This window comes from Lithobates pipiens, unplaced genomic scaffold (genome assembly GCF_037356315.1).
Source record: "Lithobates pipiens isolate NorthernLeopardFrog02 unplaced genomic scaffold, aLitPip1_a1.2 Scaffold_13, whole genome shotgun sequence".
In the NCBI taxonomy this organism is placed as follows: Eukaryota; Metazoa; Chordata; class Amphibia; order Anura; family Ranidae; genus Lithobates; species Lithobates pipiens.
Window position 1 is genome coordinate 220,347,042 of NW_027507718.1, and position 23,693 is coordinate 220,370,734.

Here is a 23,693-nt window from a genome sequence, read left to right on the forward strand (position 1 = left end):
CTTATCAGGGGTCTCCAAACTTTTCAGTATGGGTGCCACATCTTAAATTTTACACATTTTTGCAGGCCAAAAAAAAAAACTCAGTTTTATAATTAAATGGATAACATTATTCAATAATTGCCAAAACTTAATTGATCCACATTTATTATTGATTACTTGCTTTTTGATTAATCTTGGGGCCACATGTATATAATATATTGTAGTTTTATTTTATGTGTAAATGTTCAACCCTAAAAAAAAAACTTAGTGTCAGGGTCAGTGGTTAACTTCTTAGCTTTTTTTTTTTCTTTTTACATATTTCAGTGGCAATTTTCCCTGCACTAGTTTGTGACTGACCATAACAACATTGGGAGAAATTTAATGAAGCTCAAGAACAGTGCAGTACCTATGAAATTATAAAACACATATGTGCAAATAATAAGCAATGCATATGCTGTACATAGTACAAACTTCCTAATACCAGGACCACCACGCAAACCATCACAGTGCGTAAAAACAGTGGGGGCTTACCAGGTTCCAATGACCCTCACTAAGGAAAGGCCAAACAATGCTTGTTTAGTACTTCACACAACCTCCGATCTGCTTCTGGAGTCTCATCAGGCAATTGCACCACAGTGCGGCAGATCAGGGGCACATCAGACATTACATATGATGAAACGCGTAGGGTGGAGCCGGAGCACACGCTACTGCAAATGCATGAACAGCCGTGGCCATCTTGTTTTTGGGAAACTTAAGTGCATTTATCCTTATTAAACATTGTTGTATCCACGGATTTACACTATGGAGGGTATTGTTTTCTTCCTTTATGGTATCATTTGTGTATAGAACCTCATTGCATACTGAATTGTGGGAGACTGTGGTATAATTGTCTGATGAGACTCACAGTAGCAGATTGGAGTTCCATGGAGTGCTAAACAAGAACTGTTTTACCTTTCCTTAGTAAGGGTCATTGGAATCTGGTAAACCTACACTCTTCATGCACTGTGGTGTTTTGTATTGTGGTCCTAGTATTAAGACGTTTTGAGGCTTTTTCTTGGGATTTACTTTTTTCTATTATATACAGGGAAGATTACTTTATCAATTTCCTGCTCTTCATTGGGACTTTTATTGATCTTTTTTATGTCTTATACTCATGCACTTATACACTACATTGTCAAAAGCATTGGGACACCTGCAAGCACATGAACTTTAATGGCATTCCAGTCTTAGTCCGTAGGGTTCAATATTCAGTTGGCACACCCTTTTCAGCTATAACAGCTTCAACTCTCTTCAAAGTGTTCTATCGGGTTGAGATCAGGACTCTGTGCAGGTCAGTCAAGTTCCTCCACCCCAAACTCGCTCATCCATGTCTTTATGGACCTTGCTTTGTGCACTGGTGCCCAGTCATGCTGGAACAAGAAGGGGCCATCCCTAAACTGTTCCTACAAAGTTGGGAGCATGAAATTGTCCAAAATTTCTTGGTATGCTGGCGCCTTAAGAGTTATCTTCACTGGAACTAAGTGGTCAAATTCCAACCTCTGAAAAACAACCCCACACCGTAATCCCCCCTCCACCAAATGATTTGGACCAGTGCCCAAAGCAGGGTCTATAAAGACATGGATGAGTAAGTTTAGGGGTGAGGAACTTGACTGGCCTGCACAGAGTCCTGACCTCAACCCGATAGAACACCTTTGGGATGAATTAGAGCGGAGACTGTGAGCCAAGCCTTTTCATCCAACATCAGTACCTAACCTCACAAATGCACTTCTGGAAGAATGGTCAGACATTCCCATAGACCTCCTAAACCTTGAGGACATCCTTCCCAGAAGAGCTGAAGCTGTTATAGGTGCAAAGGGTGAGCCAACTCACTATTGGACCCTATGTACTAAGACTGGAATGCCATTAAAGTTCATGTGCGTGTAAAGGCAGGCATCTCAATACTTTTGACAATATAGTGTATGTTCACAATCATTATTTTTTATTTTTTCCTTTTTTGTACTATACACAGCATATGCATTGTTCATTATTTGCACATACTGCACATACTGTATGTGTTTTATAACTTCATAAGTGCTGCACTACTGTTCTTGAATTTATGCATGCCCTGTATTAGGGTATTTTGCTAGCTGCTTTGAACTATTATGCCACGTACACACGACTGGACTTTACGTCAGACTAGTCTTCCTGATGGACTTTCGGTGGAGTTCCGACGGACTTTCCGAATGAACGGACTTGGCCACACATGAACAGACAGAGTCCTTTCGAAAGTCCATTTGTTTTGAACATGATGACGTAAGACGGGACTAAAAAAGGAAGTTCAATAGCCAGTATCCAATAGCTTCCCCTGCGTTGTATTTGGTCCATCGGACCAGCATACAGACTGACGGTTTTCTCAATAGTAATTGAGTCCGTTGGACAGATTTGAAACATGTTCTATTTCTAGGTCCATCGGATTTTTATAATGAAATACGATCAGATTAGCCCACACACGATCGGATTGTCCGACGGACTGATTCCATCGGACCTAGTCTGCCGGAAAGTCCGGTCATGTGTACGCGGCATTACAATTCTTTGGGCTCTTAGTGCTTTTTTGGATTATAATTCAATAAAGCTGCTGCGCCACTTTTCTGCCGCTATTCCCTCTTGTAGTACGTCAAATTCATTAAGTATTTTTACCACTGACAGCGGCTCGTGCAACAAATTCAGGTAGTTCTAAAATGTGTAAATTTTACATTGTAATTGCTTTGAATGCACGAAATGTAAAAGTGGAGCTATTTAAGACCAACTCTCTTTTGGTGTACGGAGTCTTTTGTGCGTTCTAAAAGTGGTGCAGGGTGAGCCAAATTCAAGTACAAATTCTAAACAGGTACATGGATTTGGCGTACTCTTCACTACTTTTTGAATGCGAGACAAAATCGCAAAATCTGCTTACGCCAGTCTTTATGAATTCCAGGGATTGTCTTGCTCTTGTAACTGGATTTTCCAGTTATGTTCGCAGTGTACATTATTACGAAATGCAAAGTGACTTGTTGGATGAAGCTGGCTTTTAACTAGATGCTGACCGCCGGCAGTCAAATGACGGCCAGGCGGCGCACCTATTGTGGCGGGAGGCCGTCATATGACGGCCTCCCGTTTAAACAGGGAATGCGGGCGATCGTGCGCACGCATCCCTGTTTCTTCGGTGGCGGCGTGTCACGGAGACACCGCTCACCACCGAAGGGGGTGAACGGCCATTGGTTATGGCTGTTTACCACGTGATCGGCCGTGATGAAGTCACGGCCGATCACAGATGGTCACACCCCGACTGTGCACGGCGCATGCGCTCGATCGTGAGCGCGCTGCGCGTGCACGTCGGTGGCTGCGTGTTCCAGGGAACACTGCTCGTCACCGACGCTGGTAAACAGCCATTGGCCGGCTGTTTACCCACGTGATCGGCTCTGATCCTTTCACAGCCGATCACTAAAATGTAAACAAACCGCGGTAACGAGATGTTACCAGGTTCTCCTCCTCACACACCGATCGTGTGTGAGGAGGAGATTGCGGTAACATCTCGTTACCGCCTACAGTGTACACTAATCATACTGATTGCCCCCCCAATAAAGAGGACCTGTCACCACCCCTTATAGTACCTGTCAATCACAGTCCATCAGAGTACCTGTCACAGTCCATCAGAGTATTTGAGTACCTGTCACAGCCCATCAGAGTACCCGAGTACCTGTCACAGCCCATCAGAGTACCCGAGTACCTGTCACAGCCCATCAGAGTACCCAAGTACCTGTCACAGCCCATCAGAGTACCCGAGTACCTGTCCCAGCCCATCAGAGTACCGAGTACCTGTCCCGGCACATCAGAATACCCAAGTACCTGTCACGGCACATCAGAGTACCCGAGTACCTGTCCCAGCCCATCAGAGTACCCGAGTACCTGTCCCGGCACATCAGAGTACCCGAGTACCTGTCCCAGCCCATCAGAGTACCCGAGTACCTGTCCCAGCCCATCAGAGTACCCGAGTACCTGTCCCGGCACATCAGAGTACCCGAGTACCTGTCACGGCACATCAGAGTACCCGAGTACCTGTCACGGCCCATCAGAGTACCCGAGTACCTGTCACGGCCCATCAGAGTACCCGAGTACCTGTCACGGTCCATCAGGGTACCCGAGTACCTGTCACGGTCCATCAGGGTACCCGAGTACCTGTCACAGTCCATCAGAGTACCGATTACCCATCACAGTCCATCAGGGTACCCGATTATCTGTCACGGTCCATCAGAGTACCCGAGTATCTGTCACAGTCCATCAGAGTACCCGAGTACCTGTCACAGCCCATCAAAGTACCCGAGTACCTGTCACGGTTCATCCGAGTACCCGAGTACCTGTCACAGCCCATCTGAGTACCCGAGTACCTGTCACAGCCCATATGAGTACCCGAGTACCTGTTCCAGTCCATCTGAGTACCCGAGTACCTGTCACAGTCCATCTGAGTACCCGAGTACCTGTCACAGTTCATCTGAGTACCCAAGTACCTGTCACAGTTCATATGAGTACCTGTCACCGCCCTTCAGAGTACCCAAATACCAGTCACCAAGCCATCAGAGTACCTGTCACCAGGCCATTAGAGTACCTGTCACCAGGCCATTAGAGTACCCGAGTACCTGTCACCAGGCCATCAGAGTACCCGAGTGCCTGTCACCAGGCCATCAGAGTACCCGAGTACCTATCTCCAGCCTGTCAGAGTACCCGAGTACCTATTTGCAGCCCATGTCTCATAGAATATACGTTGGGGTGTTTACTTTCCAAAATGGGGTCATTTTGTGGGTAATTCCATTGTCTTGGTGCTCCAGGACCTTCAAAAGTGTGATAGGTAGGAATGAAATGAGATGTGTCATTTATGCTCCTAGAACGCCTGAACATACTACTTCAATGTTTGGCCTCTCTATGTGGCCAAAAATTTTTTGTAATTTTTGCTATATACATGCTATGTGTTAGAAATATCTTATAAATTGACAATTTTGTGTAAAAATAAAAATGCGTTTTCATTTTTTTCCACATATTCCAAAAACTTCTGGAAAAAAATTAACCATTCAAAAGACTCATTATGCCTCACAGATCATACGTTGGGGTGTTTGCTTTCCAAAATGGGGTCATTTTATGGGAAATTCCATTGTCCTGGTACTCCAGGGCCTTCAAAAATGTAATAGGTGGTTGGGAAATGAGATGCGTCATTTTTGCTCGTAGAACGTCTGAAGGTACTACATCAATGTTGGTGCTCTGTATGTGGTCAGGCTGTGTAAAAGTCTCACACATGTGGTATCGCCGTACTTGGGAAGAGTAGCAGAATGTATTTTGGGGTGTAATTTGTTGTATGCATATGCTGTGTGTGAGAAATAACCTGATAATATGAAAATTTTGTAAAAAATAATAATAATAAAAAAAAATCTTCATTTTGCAAAGAATTGTGGGAAAAAAATGACAACTTAAAAAAACTCACCATGCTACTTACTTAATACCTTGGAATGTCTACTTTGTAAAAAGGGGTCATTTGGGGGGTATTTGTACTTTCCTGACTTGTTGGTGTCTCAAGAAATGAGGTACACCTGATGTACTGAAGGCCTGATCAGAAGTGATCAATTTTCAGTGATTGGCACCATAGTTTGTAGACTCTATAACTTTCACAAAGACCAAATAATATACACTAATGTGGGTTATTTTTACCAAAGATATGTAGCAGTATAAATTTTGACCAAAATTTATGAAGAAAAATGACTAATTAGCAAAAATGTATGACAGAAACAAAGAAATAGGCATTTTTTTCACAAAATTTACGTTTTATTTTATTTATAGTACAAAAATAAAAAACCCACTAGTGATTAAATACCACTAAAAGAAATCTCTATTTGTGTGGAAAAAAGGACACAAGTTTCATATGGATACAGTGTTGGATGACTGAGTAATTGTCATTCAAACTGTGAGAGCGCTGAAAGCTGAAAATTGGTCTGGTCAGGAAGGGGGTGTAACTGCACTGTATTGAGGTGGTTAAATAACCGGTGTTTCTTGTCATTTCCAAAGTTGTTCTTCAAGTCCAAGATATTTTGAGGATGAATTAAAACATGAGTTTGCTTGGTCAGAGAAGAGGAGGTTTGCTCTTCACCAGAGCCTAAGGAACGCTCACCATGCCTTACAGCATCAGAATGACTGCTTACAACAGCAAGAAAATGACATAGCCAGAAGCGATGTGACACTTGAACATTTATTGCTGAGGCAAGAGGTAAATTTCAAAAATGGCATATTTGTAAAAACATAAATGATCTAACCATACCATGATTAGAAAGAAAAGTTCAACATAATCGTACATGATACATGTTCCATTATATGTTTTCATACATAATTTTTGTTTTGTGATTTTTGTTTAACCAATTTCTGCCACCTCCTCTCGACCCTTTGGGAACTTCTAACTGGAGGTGGGCATGATTGGCTGTCACAGCAGTGACATGATCGGAAAGCTCCCGATTGCAAGAATACATCGGGAGGTTTCCGGTCTCCACCGGTGACTGTGCTGGGAACACACAGGGCACGCGTTCTGAGCACAGAAGAGTCTTTACATAGGTACGCATATATACGGCCTTAAAGCCCACCCACCAAGAAGCCGCATATATTCGCCACATCGGCGGGAGCAGATTACAAATAAATATAAGCATAGTCAATACAGCTTTTGATGGCAATCTACCAAGACTGTAAACAAATGAGTTTTAATTTAATTTGGAAATTAGTAGCTGAATGTAGACATTTTAAAAGGCATTGTACATTTTCAAATGTTTTTGTTGTTTTAACTAGGTATTACTGTATTCCCCATGTCATTTGCTTGCCTTGCCTTGTAATGATGTTCACAAAAGCATATGTTATGGAAGAGACTTGTTTTTAAAAATGAGCGTGTTGAAGCATGTACAGTATCTTACAAAAGTGAGTACACCCCTCAAATTTTTGAAAATATTTTATTATATTTTTTCATGTGACAACACTGAAGAAATGACACTTTGCTACAATGTAAAGTAGTGAGTGTACAGCTTGTATAACAGTGCAAATTTGCTGTCCCCTCAAAATAACTCAACACACAGCCACTAATGTCTAAACTGCTGGCAACAAAAGTGAGTACACCCCTAAGTGAAAATGTCCAAATTGGACCCAATTAGCCATTTTCCCTCCCAGGTGTCATGTGACTCGTTAGTGTTACAAGGTCTCAGGTGTGAATGGGGAGCAGGTGTATTATATTTGGTGTTATGGCTCTCACTTTCTGATACTGGTCAATGGAAGTTCAACATGGCACCTTATGGCAAATTACTCTCTGAGGATCTGAAAAAAAGAATTGTTGCTCTACATGAAGATGGCCAGGCTATAAGAAGATTGCCATGACCCTGAAACTGAGCTGCAGCATGGTGGCCAAGACCATACAGCTGTTTAACAGGACAGGTTCCACTCAGAACAGGCCTCACTATGGTCAACCAAAGAAGTTGAGTGCACGTGTTCAGTGTCATATTGAAAGGTTGTCTTTGGGAAAAAGACGTATGTGTGCTACCAGCATTGCTGCAGAGGTTGAAGGGGTGGAGGGTCAGTCTGTCAGTGCTCAGACCATACGCCGCACACTGCATCAAATTGAGCTGCATGGCTGTTGTCCCAGAAGGAAGTCTCTTCTAAAGATGATGCACAAGAAAGGCAACAAACTGTTTGCTGAAGACAAGCAAACTAAGGACATGGATTACTGGAACCATGTCCTGTGGTCTGATGAGACCGAGATAAACTTTTTTTGGTTCATATGGTGTCAAGCGTGTGTGGCGGCAACCAGGTGAGGAGTACAAAGACAAGTGCGTCTTGCTTACAGTCAAGCATGGTGGTGGGAGTGCCATGGTCTGGGGCTGCATGAGTGCTGCTGGCACTGTGGAGCTACAGTTCATGGAGGGAACCATAAATGCCAACATGTTTTGTGATATACTAAAGCAGAGCATGATCCCCTCCCTTTGGAGACTGGGCTGCAGGGCAGTATTCCAACATGACCCCAAACACACCTCCAAGACCACTACTGCCTTGCTAAAGAAGCCGAGGGTAAAGGTTATGGCCTAGCCAAGCATGTTTCTAGACCTAAACCCTATTGAGCATATGTAGGGCATTCTCCAATGGAAGGTGGAGGAGCGCAAGGTCTCTAACATCCACCAGCTCCGTGATGTCATCATGGAGGAATAGAAGAGGACTCCAGTGGCAACCTATGAAGCTCTGGTGAACTCCTTGCCCAAGAGGGTTAAGGCAGTGCTGAAAAATAATGGTGGCCACACAAAATATTGACACTTTGGGCCCAATTTGGACATTTTCACTTAGGGGTGTACTCACTTTTGTTTCCAGCAGTTTAGACATTAATGGCTGTGTGTTATTTTGAGGGGACAGCAAATTTACACTGGTATACAAGCTGTAGACTCACTGCTTTACATTTCAGAAAAGTGCAATTTCTTCAGTGTAAAATATTTTCAAAAATGTGAGGGGTGTACTCACTTTTGTGAGATACTGTATGTGTCTATTAAACGTTTGCTTTTGGTGCAGTGAGTAAAGTATATTTTGTGGGTAGAAAGACTGTGGCATGTGAGACATGTATAGAATGAGTAAGCTCAGGTTTTATTTAACCATGCACCTTTAAGCTCCTTCCACTGTTACTGCAATTTGGCCACATTCACAATTTGAAGCACCAATATGTAATATTTAAATATCTGTATTTCATTTTAGGCCTTGCTCACACCATACTGCAGGAACATCAGTTTTTCTGCAGGCATTCTGCATGGGCTCAAAGAGAGCAATAGATTTCTATGTGCCTTATTCACACCACGCTGATTTTTTCTGCGCAGGAATCTGCAATGTGCATGCAGGTTTCGGCAAGGGAACAGGGCACATAAATGACGTTCATGAAAACTGATGTCAATGTACATAGAAACTCACTGAAATACTCATGAAAACTGATGTAAATTGATGTGAAACTGATGTCTCTGCAAGTGAAATCTGCACAGTTCTCCCATCAGTTTTTATGCATGTATGGTGTGAACGAGTCCTTAAAAACATCATAATACAGTACTACTGTGGAGCAGACCAGTTTATTTAATTTTCACACAGAAAATTTGAAGTTTAACCTCTTGACATCCGCACTATAGCCGAATGACGGCCACAGCATGGACCGGAATTTCCGGGAGGCCCTGTGATCCCAGAGTCACTGAGACTCGGGTGATCACAGGTCCGAGTAAGGGGCCGGTCCCGGCCCCTTACCACATGATCAGCTGTCAGTCAATGTTAGCTGATCACATGATCTAAACAAAAGCTCAGTAATTGTTTTTTTTTCTCCTCACGCTGACAGCCAAGGAGAAAAAGCCGATCACCGGCTTATCTGCAAGGGGCATAGGTCCCGAAGAGGAAGGAGGCACATCAGTGCCATCTAGCAGTCCTTGCCTATCAGTGTAACCAACCAGTGCCCATTATTGCCACCCATCAGTGCCCATCACTGCCACCTATCGGTGTCCATCAGTGCCGTCTCATTAGCGTACATCAATGTTTGCAAAATTTTCTAACAAAATATTTTAAAAAATATATATTTTTAAAATTCTGTTTTTTTAAATGCTAAAAATGTTTATTTGGGTACAGTGTTGTATGACCGCGCAATTGTCATTCAAAGTGCATCAGCACTGAAAGCTGAAAATTGGTCTGGACAGGAGGGGGGTTTAAGTGCCCAGTAACTGCCCAGTAAGTGCTCAGTAAGCAAGTGGTTAAGTGAAACCCTTTACTGGTGGACTTAAAGGGGTTGTAAAGTTTCGAGGTTTTTCACTTTAATGCATTCTGATGGACCCACGAACATGCAAAAGAGGCCTTCAGTTCCCTACACATTAGGGGTTCTTTGCGCTTTTCCCAAAACATACTCACCTTGCTCTTGTTTTGATCCTTGTTTGTCAAAAACTCCTGTAGAGATTGACAATGATGTTGAATTGCCTCCTCTTATACATGATCTGTACGATCTTTTTCAGCCTGTTTTTCGGAGGTCTTTAGAAGTCTCCTTTGTTCAAGCCATATTTACACAAAACAATGTTGTTAGGTTTAGACTTAGCAAGGACACTGAATTCCATTGCTTAAACAAGGCAGGGCTTTCCACCCTTACACCTAATTATCTTACCATTAATTGAAGTACCAGACTTCGCCCCTCCTCAAATGAACTGAGAATCACATACTTTTGCAACAAACCAATATGTAACTTTGAATAATTCCCCCCAATAAATATTATTTAGCATTTATAAAGGTTAAAAAAACACTGTATCTGGGGAGAAAATACTCAGTGGGGGTTTATTTATAAAGAATTCACATAGCCATTCACACAGTTAAAGTGCATTTGAAAGTGAATGCGCCCATGAACTATGCAAATGGGGAAAAATGCAAATGTAAAATGGCTATATCCTGTGCTGTTTGATTATAAATCATAGATTTTTAATCTAAAGTACCAAATTTGGCTTATTAGTTGGGGCTAAGTATCAAAGGAATTTCCTATATTATTTAGCATGGCAAAATGCGATATCTTCCATTGAAAATAAAAGAATCGAATAGCACAGGATATAACCTATCTACATGTGTACATCAACTTTCACTGGGTAAATGGCTGAGCAAACTCTTTCTAAATCAACCACTGTTGAAAATGCGCTATGATTTTCCTTTATATCAGTTTGCACAAATATAAAAACTACCATTTATTTTTTTCAGCGTTTGGAATCAAGATTTTCTTATTTGAAAAACAACAATTTCAGCCCAGGGTTTGTCTGTCGAGATGTAATGGGAACTAAAGAAAACCAGTGTATTTATTACTTACCAGCTATCACTGATTCCAACAGGTATGTAAAAAGAGATCATAATATAACGAGATGGAAATAAATTATACTGTACCTTTTCAAAACATATTTATGGTGTTTGCATTTTAGGTTAAGAAGCATTGGCCTAGGCTAGTGGACTGATGCTTATATTACATATATATCACTTTTCTTTGACAAAGACTTAAAACAAAAAAGCTATGTCAAACGTGCTTTCATGATCTCCTACATTAATACTTTTCTACATTATTATGATCAAAATTATTATGTATTACTAATAACATTATTAATTATTATATTAATGCAATTAATATAAAATATTTCAGAAAAATATTCTAGCATGCTAAAATATTTTAATGTCTTGTCTGGATTTTGCTGCAATGTTAATTTTATTTACCAAGTGCTTACACAAAATGGCACTCAAAACAACTGCACTAACTGTTTAAAAAAAGTTGTAAAAATTGTACAGTTCTATGTCCCTAAAATATGTTTTTAGGTTGCCATTAACTACACACTTTGTTACTACTATATGTGTTTATGAATGCTTTGTAGTCTCAGATAAGTATGGATTCAACCACACAGGCCGTTTGACTGCCAGCACCAAAGATAACACTTGTATTCCAGATATAGCAAACGTTTCCTTTTCTGTAAAAATCAACTCACAAATAGCACAGATGGCATGGTCACATGCAAATAGGTGGGCATAAAATCTGAAGGTTTTTTTTTCTTCTTTTTTTGGGGGGGGTGGGAAACTGTTAAAACTTTCTGTTTTTTTTTATTTTTTTATTTTTTTTCTATGCCTCGCTGGAGAAATAGCAGTGTGTGAAAATACCCTTTAGACCAGACTTTCTCAACCTTTTAACCACAGAGGAACCCTTGATATAATTCTCAGGCAACCCCTGTTAAAATTAATTGATCGGGGTCATTAGGAAATGTCCCTTACATTGGTGGTCAGTGAGAAGAATACCCCCTTACAGTGATAGTATAATAAATGCCATCTTTACAGACAGCTGAAAAGATTACTTGCATCCTGCTGTTGGCTTTTCAAACTGATGTTGAACCCAAAACTATGCAGAAACCATCAGATGGGAGATTAACCAGCCATAGCTCAAGGAGCACATACCCTTTCTACTGTAAACCCTCTATTCCATTTAGAAGCAAATTCCTGGAATTTCCAGGCATAAAGAATCATACAACTCACTCCCATTCATGTGACAGTGCTTGTGCTTGGCAGTTGGTCCAATGCTGTCACATGACAGTGGATATAGAATCCTCAGCCCCGTGTAGGCTTTGACTAGAACAAATCCTAGTTTACACAAGGCTTCCTCTTCTTAGTGGATGTGCAAAGCTGTGGCAGAAAGAGGGAAAGATAATTATGTTTTGTTGGAGAGGGGGGGGGGGGGGGGGCACTAAAGCAAACTAGCTGTATGCTGTACTTGGTATTCAAAATAATTATTTATATCTGTTTATAGAATTACTGATTTAGAAAGGGAGATAAATGACATCAAAATGAAGATGAGAAGATATTCTTTATTAAAGGAAAATAATGTACATAGATGGAACTTGTATGAAGAAAGAAAAAACAAAGAAGCAGAGGTACATTACAATAAATTGCAATAATGTTTTGCCATCAAGGATATAACACTCTCTAAAGATGACACAATCACTTACAAAAGCTTCTAAAAGTGCTTATTGATTTTTTTTTTACCTCTCTATCTATATAGAAAATGTGAGAAAATTGACGAATGCTCCATCTTTTATTTATCTTCATTACCATGAAAAAAATGACGTCCCAAATCAGTGGCTACCCTCAGAGGCTGTTGTCATTGACAGAAGTTTACCATGATATGATACAATACCTAAACTGTGTGTTAGGCAAACCTAACTAGATTTAATTACAAGCTCAAAACTCTTAAATAAACAAAATAAATACATAAATATGTTTCTAAATAATAATACATTTTAATAATAGTTCAATCTATAGAGATTGATTTACAAAAAGGCAAACAGACTTTGCACTTTGCAAGCGCCATTGCTCCAGTGCTAAGTAAATGAGGGGAAGCTCTGCTGACCCCCATAATCCAATAATTTTCAATTTCAATTAAACATTTTTACAAATTTTTGTTATTGCATATTCTTTGCAAAGTGAATCGTCACCTAGTTTACTAAGCTCCGGAGCAACTGCACTTGCAAAATGTACAGCATATCTGCCTTTAGTATATCTACCCCATAGTGTCCATAAACATATATTATACATTATGTGCAGCAATAAATCAGTGCCTATCCAGAGATATAATCTAGTTTCCAATTCCACATTTTCCCTTTTTTCATACAGTGTACAGTCTTTACAAGAAATTTTTGTCTCCCATTTCCTTCATCCTCTTAACTAAATACATAGGTAAAAACAAAAACAAAACACTGGATAATGATGAATAAATACACATGATTATAATCTGTGTTCCTTCCCTTTTATGTTCCCCATGCAAGCTCCATTGTGAGGTATAGGAAGAGGATAAATGCATAGTGCAACTTCTTTACATCACACAAATTAAAACCACTAACAAATATAGTTCTAAACCCAGCACTAAGGATAAGCGCTTAAGCATCGTACGCACGACTGGATTTTCCGATGGGAAATGTGTGATGACAGGCTGTTAGCGGAAAATCCGGCCATGTGTATGCTCCTTGGGACAAATATTGGATAGTAGGATTTTCCGAACGTGTGTACAAGTCCAAAGTACAAACACGCATGCTCGGAAGCAAGAACGAGCCAGAAGTAGTTTTGTAAACTAGCGTTTGTAATGGAGAATTAACATTTGTGACGTGGCAAATTGTGAATTCTCGAAATGCAGCGCACAATTCTTTCTTCTTTAATGGGATAATAATGAAGCTGATTTGCTGGTGATACTGATGGAGTTATTGCAAGCAAATTTTCAAAGGCTTTTTTTTTCTAGTGATATCAAGAATATTATATATTTTTTTATTTTTTTGGGCAAGTTACCACAACACTATTATCATGTAGTTTTTAAGATACAACTATGTTGGAGTCCTTTGTCAATTTTACATTGTATTTTTTAAATGTAACTGCCTACTCCCAAACTGTCATTTGAAGTAAAACTCATAGCCAAATATAATTCTCCACAATTTTTTTTATTGTGCATTAAAAAAAGAAAACAAATAAAATTAGACATGCTATCTGCCAATAAAATTTAACCAAGAAGTGCACTCTATGCATCCAAAAATATAGAAAATATACCAAATCAAATCATTATTCAACCAAAAAAATAATGTCAAAGCAATAACTCCAAGGCCAATAATAAATAACACGTTATCTCTCCGATTCCGCAACATGTCTGGTTGATGATTGGCCGCTCAGAAACGAACTGAAAAGCACAAAATGAAAAGCGCGAATCAACACTCACCTAACTTCTACTAACACGAAATTAGCAGAAGGAGCCCAAAGGGTGTTGCTAAAGAGCTGAAAAAAGATGTAGTATGTCACTACGTTCATGATTGTTGGCCAACAATTGTGTGCCGTGTGTATGCAAGACAAGTTTGGGCCAACTCTCTTGGGACAAAGGTCACGGTTTTGTTGGCCAACAATCTGATCATGTGTACAAGGCTTTAATCCTGTCTAGGAGTGATGCACCATCAGCTTCTACTTTTGCATAAGCTTCATCCAACTCATTTCATCTCCAAAATACCTTATCAGGAGCATCTACTTGATGCATATGAACACATTTAATATGTGTTTATAGACACTGTTCTGTCATATTTGTATTTTTCTGTGTTGTATTGAACTGCATAATGTATTTTATTGTTTTGATGTATGCTGACATCTAGTGGTGGCTTAGGGCCATTGCAGTTTGTTTCCTTATGCATTTTGGTATCTTCCTCTGTCCTCCTCTCCTGTTTAGTGTTGGTTAGTTCAGTCCTTGCAATATCTTCTCTGTTTCTTCCATATTACCACAGTTGACGTTAGTATTTTAGAGGGCTTAGGAAGCCATTGTCTACTTATACTTCAGAAGACTAGGAAAATATACGTTGTACTGCAGTTATGTGAAGCAAAATTGCAATGGAATCAACTTCTGTGTCTTATTGAAGAATAAAGCTGCATGCGGATGGTGCTATGTCAGCAGGTGATCATACTGTCCAGACAGACTGGATCTGTCATGTACCAGGTGTGAGGCCGAGATGCTGAATGGGCTCCCCTTCTGGCTAAGTGCAACACTTCCCTGAAAGTGGTACAGGGAGAGCAGTGCCCAGAGAAGCACGGTTTGCCAGGTACTGAGATGAGATGAGCTGGTAACCGTGATTTAGCAGAAACAGGCTGAATGAACTGTAAAGCTGGTGTGCTTGCGGAGTACCAGGTAAGCTTGACAGAGTAGCAACCGAAGACAGAAACGAGAGGCGGGCCGGAGGTTTTACATGGTAAGATCAGTTCAGATGATGAGATTGGATAGCCGGGGTCATACACAGGAAGATGGATCTGTAGCAGAGTCGATAAACCAAGCCAAGGTTAGACACAGTGGAGAAAGCCAGAGAAAAGTCAGAAGCACAAGCCAAGGGTAAATCAGGAGATCAGGATCACAGGTCGGGCAAGCCGGGTCAATAACAGAAGTTCAATCAGAATACACAGGAACACAAGATCAAGAAGAAGCTGAAGATAATCCAGCAATGAGCAGCTGCAGCAGCAGGCTTAAATAGACCAGGAAGTCAGTCATGTGATCTGTTCAGGTTACAAGGAGGAAGTCACACTGTCCACCATGGTGGCCATGATTGTCTCGGGCGGAATTGCCAGTCCTTCTTTGGCCATTTCTCTGACAGTGCCCCCCCAAGGGGCAGCCTCCGGATGCCTAAACAAGCCCATTTTTCAGGATGTTAATCACGGAACTCTTGTTGTAGTCTAGAGGCATGTATGTTACCCACTGGTTCCCAAGAGTTCTCCTCCAAGAACCCTTTTTGACTTCTTAGATCAGAAACCTCTAATTTTGTGCATTGGACGGAGGCTTGTTCAATTGATGCTCTTAAATAACAAGAAGTTCTGGCTTGGCAGAATTGTGTCAGGTATTGTTACCTCTGGGGTGTCAGGAAACATCTGTGACAGATCATTGGCTTTTCCGTTGTTTGACCCTGGCCGATAGGTAATGTGGAAATTGAATCTGGAGAAAAACAATGCCCGACAAGCCTGTTGGGGTTTTAGATGTTTGGCTGTTCAAAGATATTCCAGATTTTTATGGTCAGTAAAAATCATAATAGGGTGTGTGGCTCCTTCCAAAAAATACCTCCACTCCTCTAGGGCTGTCTTTATAGCCAGGAGTTCTCGGTCTCCAACGTCATAGTTCCTTTCTGGCTGACTCATTTTGTGTGATAAAGTTCAGTTTGGCTGCTTGGGCTTCAGGCGACCACTGAAATCGAGTATGCTGGCGAGTGACTGGGTGACTGGTGAGATGATGGCAGAAAAGTTCTTCATGAATATTCTGTAGAAGTTTCCGAATCCAACAAACCTTTGTACCCCCTTTTTATCTACAGGAACGGACCATTCCAGAATAGCCTTTTTGTGGATCCATGAGCTTTTATATTTTAAAAGTATGTTATTGAAAAGAAACACCTAACACCTAAACAGAAAAAAACAAGGTTACAGTGGGTTAAAGAAAATCAAACATGGACTGTGAATGACTGGATGAAAGTGATATTCAGTGATGAATTAGGGATCTGCATTGGGCAGGGTGATAATACTGGAACTTTTGTTTGGTGCCATTCCAATGAAATGTATGAAGACGACCGTGTGAAGAAAACATGCATATTTCCACAATCATTGATGATATGGGGTTGCATGTTAGGTAAGGGTACCGGGGAGATGACAGTCATTAAATCTTCAATAAATGCAAGTTCATATTGAGATTTTGCCCACTTTTCTTATTCCATCAATTGAAAGGATATTTGGTAACAATGGCATAAGTTTTTCAGGATGTAATCTGATGCAGATGTCTGTTTTAGAACTGCAAAGTATATAGTGATTCCATCATATTTTCCTCAGAAATAGGTGATTCCATATGTTTTGCCCTCTGTGCTTGATCTGCAAAAACAGTTGCAATTGACTACAGTTTTCTTTCTTTTGTCTGTGCGAAATTGCACAGAAGCCCTGTGCGTCTTTTTTTGTCCGTTTCAGGTCTGAATTCAGGCCAAAAATTTGGGCTGAAATTGGACCTGAAACGGTGAATGGGGAGCCCTGCTGTAAGCCGCATGCGGCAATAGTGTGAACCTAGCCTGAATGTCTAGAAGATTTAAAGGACCATTTTGGAAAAAAGTTGACAATTTTAGTTTGGATACAAACATTAGTAACCCTTACTTTAAAGAAAACTCAAAATTTGATAAAAAGATTATATAATATATAAAATACTCTACACAAACCATTTTTCAATCTAATAGGTTATTCTTTTTTTTCAATTTTATTTACTTATTTATTTATTATAGGTATTTATATAGGTATTTATATAGTGCTGTCAATTTATGGAGAGCATTACATATATATTGTACATTTACATTAGTCCCCGCCCTGAAGGAGCTTACAATCCAAGGTGCCTAACTCACATTCATATATATACATACTATGGCCAATTTAGGCAGGAGCCAATTAACCTACAAGCATGCCTTTAGAGTTCAACCAGCTATTATTTTCTCTAACTTCCAAAAATTAATTTGTCACTTCCATACAACAATGGCATCTATGGGTATACTGGATGCATACTGTACACTCTGTGTACAGTGTGCGTATCCGTGTGTGTACGGAATGGCCGCAGAGATCTAAGTTCCTCCTCGTGTGGTTGGATCACTGCCTTTCCTAGCACTGGGTGCGGTCATGGGATTATAGCAGGCACACTCTCTCATGTAGCATTCCTTAGCAGTAATCATGATATGTTACCTCTTATCATGACTATTCAACTTAAATTGATTTATTTAGTTTTTTGTTGAGTATACCAGTGTATATAAAAACCTACACATTTATTCTAGATACAGAGGTTTTGATTACCTTTTGAACCTTGTATTATGATTTAATTAAATGTAAAGTTTTTTTGGGATATATGTTAATCTATTATTCATCTTTTTTGGTGTCTACAAATGTGTTTACTTATGCCCTTTCCTATTCTTCTTTTTTTTTTTTTAACCAAGCCAAAGTTTATTGAGCATTCTAAAAAAAAGGAGTAGACATAATAATATACAGTCGAGAACAGGTGCAGCAGGCACCAGATATCAGGAAGGAGAACATAGTCTATGTCTGACATAGTATGAGAAAAGACACAGTGTACACGGTACAATATCCATAAGCAGTATACAGGTGAACACCACAAGGCCCCCAGAAGGACACCCCAAGGGGTGACAGCCCACCCCTTCCTCACACACCCGGCGCCTCATCACACACAGCTGAGGGAACTCTCTAGCCACCTATCCCAAATTTTGTGAAATTTCTGCGGGCATCCTCGATTAGAGTAAATTATTTTTTTGTATGGTACAGTTTGGTTGATGGCTCTCTTCCACTGCTGGATCGTTGGGGATTGGGGTTGAAGCCATAGTTGAGCTATTTGCATCCTAGCAGCAAAGAGAACCTCTTGAAGGAAGATCCTAAGATACTTGCTCTCCTCCCGGATGGGGAGAAGGCCAAGAATACACTGCCGTGGGCATAGAGTGAGGGGGGAGCCCATGTGGTCGTGCAGAAATTGAATTATCTGTGCCCAATACCGTTGTATGGGGGGACAGGTCCAGATAAGATGGTAAAAAGTGCTGGCCGCGTCTCCACATCTGGGACATACAGGGTCAAAATCAGGTTTATATTTTGCTAGCCGGGTGGGGGTGACATAGGAGCGATGGAGTATATAGAGGTGAGTGAGTCTGTCCGACAACTTGGGAGATACCTCGGCGGACACCGCCAGGATCTCCCCCCAGTGTTCGTCTTCCACCCGTCCGATGTCAGCCTCCCATCTAGGCTTGAGATTGTAAGCATAAGCTGTGGCCGCAGGGGTAAGGAGATGTAGATATATGGCAGAGATAAGTTTACGGGGGTCATCACCGAGAACTAGTTTCACCAGGGACGAGTTCGGCAGGGGCGGGGGCATACTCCCAAACTGGGTCTGCAAAGCATGGCGGACCTGTAAATAATGAAAAAACGCGTGGTTGGGGAGGCCAAATTCATCCTGGACCTGGAATGATTTGACACCGTGAGGTGTGTAGATTTGAGACAAATAAATGACCCCTCTGCATATCCACAACTTATAGTCCGGTATCCCCAGCAGTTCAGGCAGATCAAGGTTGTCCCAGAGGGGCGTGTGTGCATGCAGAGGGGGAGCCCCAGACCTAAGTTGTGCCTCCCGCCAAACACGGGCATGATGCCCAGACATGGTGCGTTTAGACCCCGATCCGGAGAGACCTCGGTGTTTGCAAAAAATAATTTGGTAGGGGTGTGCTATTACGTCCGTCACCGAGGTGCATACCAGGTGGGAGTATCTTAGTTTGTCGTAGGTATTGAGGTAGTATAGGTGGGAGAGCTGGGAGGCCAGATAATACAATTCTAGATCCGGTAGCGCAGCTCCCCCAAGGTGGACAGGGCATTTGAGGGTCCGCCAGGCCAACTTATGCCTGGAGGAGCCCCAAATGAATGAGTTAAGGATGGACTCCATGTCACGGAATAAGTGACGCAGTAGATAGAGTGGGGCATGCCAAAATAAATAGAGCAATTTGGGTAGGAGGATCATTTTTACAAGACCCAGTCGGCCCATGACCCCGAGAGGGAGCCTGGACCAGACCTGGGACCTACGCTTCAGAAGGGGGAAGATAGGCTCAACATTAAGGCTAGCATAGTCCGCGGGGGAGCGAGAGCATTGAACGCCAAGGTACTTGATCCGATCCGTACGCTCGAGGGGCAGCAGGGCCTTCCTTTTTTGTGGGAGCGGAGACGTCGATGGGGAGAATTTGGGACTTGGACCAATTGATGCGGAGGCCCAAGAAAGAACCAAAACGACGAATCACATCCAGAACCGCCGTCAGGGAGGGACCAGCGTCTTCCAAGTACAGCAGCATGTCATCCGCATAAAGGCTAATAACCTCTGAGAGCTGCCCCATGCGGAGACCGCGGATGTCCAGGTGCGTTCTAATGGCAATAGCCAGGGGCTCCACCGCCAGTGCGTATAGCAATGGCGAGATGGGGCACCCCTGACGCGTGCCTCTGGAAAGGGAAAAAGGGCTGGAAATCTGTCCGTTCACTAAGATGCGGGCAGTGGGGGCCTGATACAGAAGCTGCATCCAGCGCACAAACCTGGGGCCAAAACCAAACCTATGCAGGCATTCCCACAAGTACCCCCACTCCACCGAATCAAATGCCTTTGCGGCATCCAGACTAACCACCACTCTGGATCCGGTGTTGTCGTGACAGGCCTGTAAGTTCATAAACAGTCTACGTAGGTTAAAAGCAGTGTTCTTTCCAGGCATAAAGCCGGTCTGGTCTGTGTGTATAAGATGGAGGATTACCTTATTGAGTCTGAGGGCGAGGATTTTGGCTAAGATTTTAATGTCTAGTTGCAGGAGTGATATGGGGCGGTATGACTCAGGGTGGAGGGGGTCTTTACCTGGCTTAGGGATCAACACCAGCAGGGCCTCATTCATGGTGCGGGGGAGCACACCTGTTTCGAATATGTGGGTGTAGAGCAGGCGAAGCTTGGGGAGCAGGGCCTCCTGGAACTGGGTGTAAAATTCCCGGGGAAGGCCATCAGAGCCTGGTGCTTTGGACGGTGGTAAACAAGCTATAGCCTCTGCTATACATTCCTCAGTTATGGGGGCCTCAAGGAGCTCCACCTGGGAGTCCGAGAGGACCGGGAAGCACACTGTCTGCAGTAGGGCCCGCAGCCCGTCCAAGGAGCCAGTAGCCTTGGAGGTGTAAAGATCAGCATAAAATCGCCGGAATTCCTGGGCTACCTCCAATGGATCGGACAGCGTGACACCTCCCGCAGCCAGAAGTTGAACCACAACTGGGGGGCTGTGGTCCAAGTGAGCCATGTAGGCCAGCAACCTCCCAGCCCCCTCGCCATATTCATAGACTTTATGTTTACTGTAAAATACCTTTTTGCCCGCCCTATCAAGGTGCAAGTGGTCGGTGAGCCTAGACTGCATTCTCAATTTTGCGGAGTTGGAGGGGGTGGGGTGCGCCAAAAACTCGCTCTCCGCCTCCCCAAGCACCCTCTCCGCCTGCTGTATAGCTAGTCTCGAAGAGTCTCTATAGCGTTTGATGCGAGTGGACATGAGCATGCAGGCATGTAACTTAAAAGCCTCCCACACCAAACCAAACGGAGCAGTGCCCGTGTTAGCTCGAAAGTAGTGCCCCCACTCACGCTGGATGTCCTCCAAATCAGGGAGGACTGTTAGCCAGAAGGGGTTCAACCTCCACAACCGGGGTGCCGGTGTGGAGGGTAGGCAGAGTCTGACCCAGTAGGGCGAGTGATCAGACAGTACCCTGGTCCCAAACCCCACGTCCCGTAGATATGGGAGTAGGGTGGGGGAGAGCAGGATCAGATCAATGCGGGACATGGCATTATGCGCCGGCGTGAAGCAGGAATACTCCCTCCGAGCAGGGTGTCTGTATCTCCAGGTATCCGTCAGAGCAAATTCCGCAAGAAACTTGCCGAATCTGGTCTGCGTTGGGGAGGGAGAGGGCACCGGGGAACAGGAGAGCCTATCTAGAGCGGGGGAAACCACTGAATTAAAATCCCCTAGCCACACAGTTGGAAGCGTGGGGTGCTGTAGCATAAAAGCAATCCCCTCATGGAGGGCCTCAAACTGGAAGGGGGGGGTATATACAGTAAAAGGCAAGTAATAAGAATTCCAGGCCTCCAACCGTGACGTGCAAGAATAAATAACGTCCCCGTCTATCCGATTGCAGGTTATGAAGGTGAAATTGGGCAGTCTTAGCCACCAGCACAGCGACTCCACTAGAGTTATTAGTGTGAGGGGCATGGTACATCCACCCCACCCACGGCTTCTTAAGGGACAGCTGCAGCTGGCCCGTAATGTGGGTCTCAACCAACACCATAATATCAGCGTGCATTTGCTTGAGGTGAGAGAGCACCGCCACCCTTTTAAATCTATCTCTCAGGCCACGGACATTCCAAGTTACCAGTTTAAGGGACCCCATCGCAGGCAAGTATTACATCACAAAACAGTAGGAGCAAAAATTGAGTGCCCAGACCCACAATCCCCTGGTGTAAGACCCACACAGAGGATAGTGCGCATAGTATCGGCAGCTCACCCACCCGCCACAAGCCCGCCCCACGCCCACACACAGCAGTCTCATCCACAGCAAAGGAAAAAACCAAAGGCAGTGCAGTTAAGGCTTGGTACACATGGGCAGATAGTAGAACATTCGTCAGACATAGCTTGGTAGACATAAACATAAAAAAGGGAGGGGGGGAACACAAAACTGGAACATCCAGCAGAACCTCAGGCTGGAAAGGTGTAACTGAACAGTGCCTTCGCTGGACCGGCAGGGCAGGGAAAGTTCACAGCAGCACAAAAAACACGTGTGAGCTGAGGCCGGCCAGGGAAACTTTACTTGGGGTGACAGGGAGGAGTGCCCTTGGCCACAAAGAGCAAAAGGAAGAGCGTCCAGGATCAAACAGTATATGCGACCAGGCACACTCCCTGCCAGAGACGGGGACGAACAAAAGTTAGTCATGTTGTGCAGTTGGGTAGGTAGTCGCAGCATGGAGAGTTCTCGGTCGAGAACAGTGTTTAGCTGCCCGGCTGCATAGGCATCTGTGGAATGGGGGGATCCAAACAACATAAGGCACATGTGATTCCCGGCAGGACGGGGCACAGATGAGGTAACAAGGGGCTCACAGGTGTACACGTAGAGCCCAACAGTTAATGCAGGGCAACACAATACAGTAGGGTATCGGGAACAAAGATTTACTCACGGCTCGGGGCATGCCAGTTCCGCGCCCGACAAGGACAGTAACTGGGCTGCTGAGGCACATCCCGGCGGGCGGTAGGATTAAGCAGGAGCATCATCCGGACGTTGTTTCAGCCAGGTCAGTACAGCTGCGGGGTCCTCAAAAAAGTGGGTCTTGCTATCCCGTACAACGCGGAGTCGGGCAGGGAACATCATGGCATATGCCAAGTGGCGGATACGAAGCTGTCGTTTGGCCTCCGTGAACTGAGCCCTCTTCTTCTGGACCTCGGCGGAGAAGTCCGGGAACACCGCGATGCGCTTGTCCTCGTAGGGTATGTTGCCCTTCTCCCGGGTGAGCCGCAGCACCGCATCCCGATCACGGTAATTCAACATCTTCGCAATGAATGTGCGCGGTGGAGCACCTGGAGGCGGGGGACGTGAGGCCAAGCGGTGGGTGCGCTCAACCGCAAAGGTGGTAGAGAAGGCCTCACGTCCGAAGTTGGCAACGAGCAGGCGTTCGAGGAATGCTGGGGGATCAGAGCCCTCCACCTTCTCAGGCAATCCCACGAAGCGGAGGTTGCAGCGGCGCATACGATTCTCAAGTTCGTCCTGCTTGCATAGGATAGCTGTTAATTGGTGCTGCAACCGTTCGGTGGTGATCTGAAGGGGGGGGATGTCGTCCTCCACATGCCCCAGCCTGCGCTCCGCCTCACCGACCCTCTCCCGCAGCTTGTGGAGATCCTGGCGGATGAGGGATATGTCCACTTTAACCTCCTCGATCCTGGAGGTAAGAGAGGTGCGGCAGAGGGTGACGGCCTCGAGTATACGGGCTGTGTCGCCGGAGGGGGGAGTCCCCTCAGCCGGGCCTGGAGCGGCGCCATCTTCCTCCGCGTGGTCCGGGACGTCCG

At 43.6% G+C, this 23,693-nt stretch overlaps 1 protein-coding gene across 5 annotated transcripts in view; it reads left to right on the top strand.

The window, feature by feature from the left end:
• LOC143974639 (uncharacterized) overlaps positions 1–23,693 on the top strand; it is a 71,914-nt gene that overhangs the window by 13,512 nt on the left and 34,709 nt on the right. For all 5 annotated transcript variants that reach the window (XM_077476238.1, XM_077476239.1, XM_077476240.1 and 2 more), the window contains exons 3-5: positions 6,046–6,244; positions 10,747–10,874; positions 12,323–12,446. In XM_077476238.1, coding sequence (XP_077332364.1) covers positions 6,046–6,244; positions 10,747–10,874; positions 12,323–12,446 — 451 coding nt within the window. The remainder of the gene's footprint in view (positions 1–6,045; positions 6,245–10,746; positions 10,875–12,322; positions 12,447–23,693) is intronic.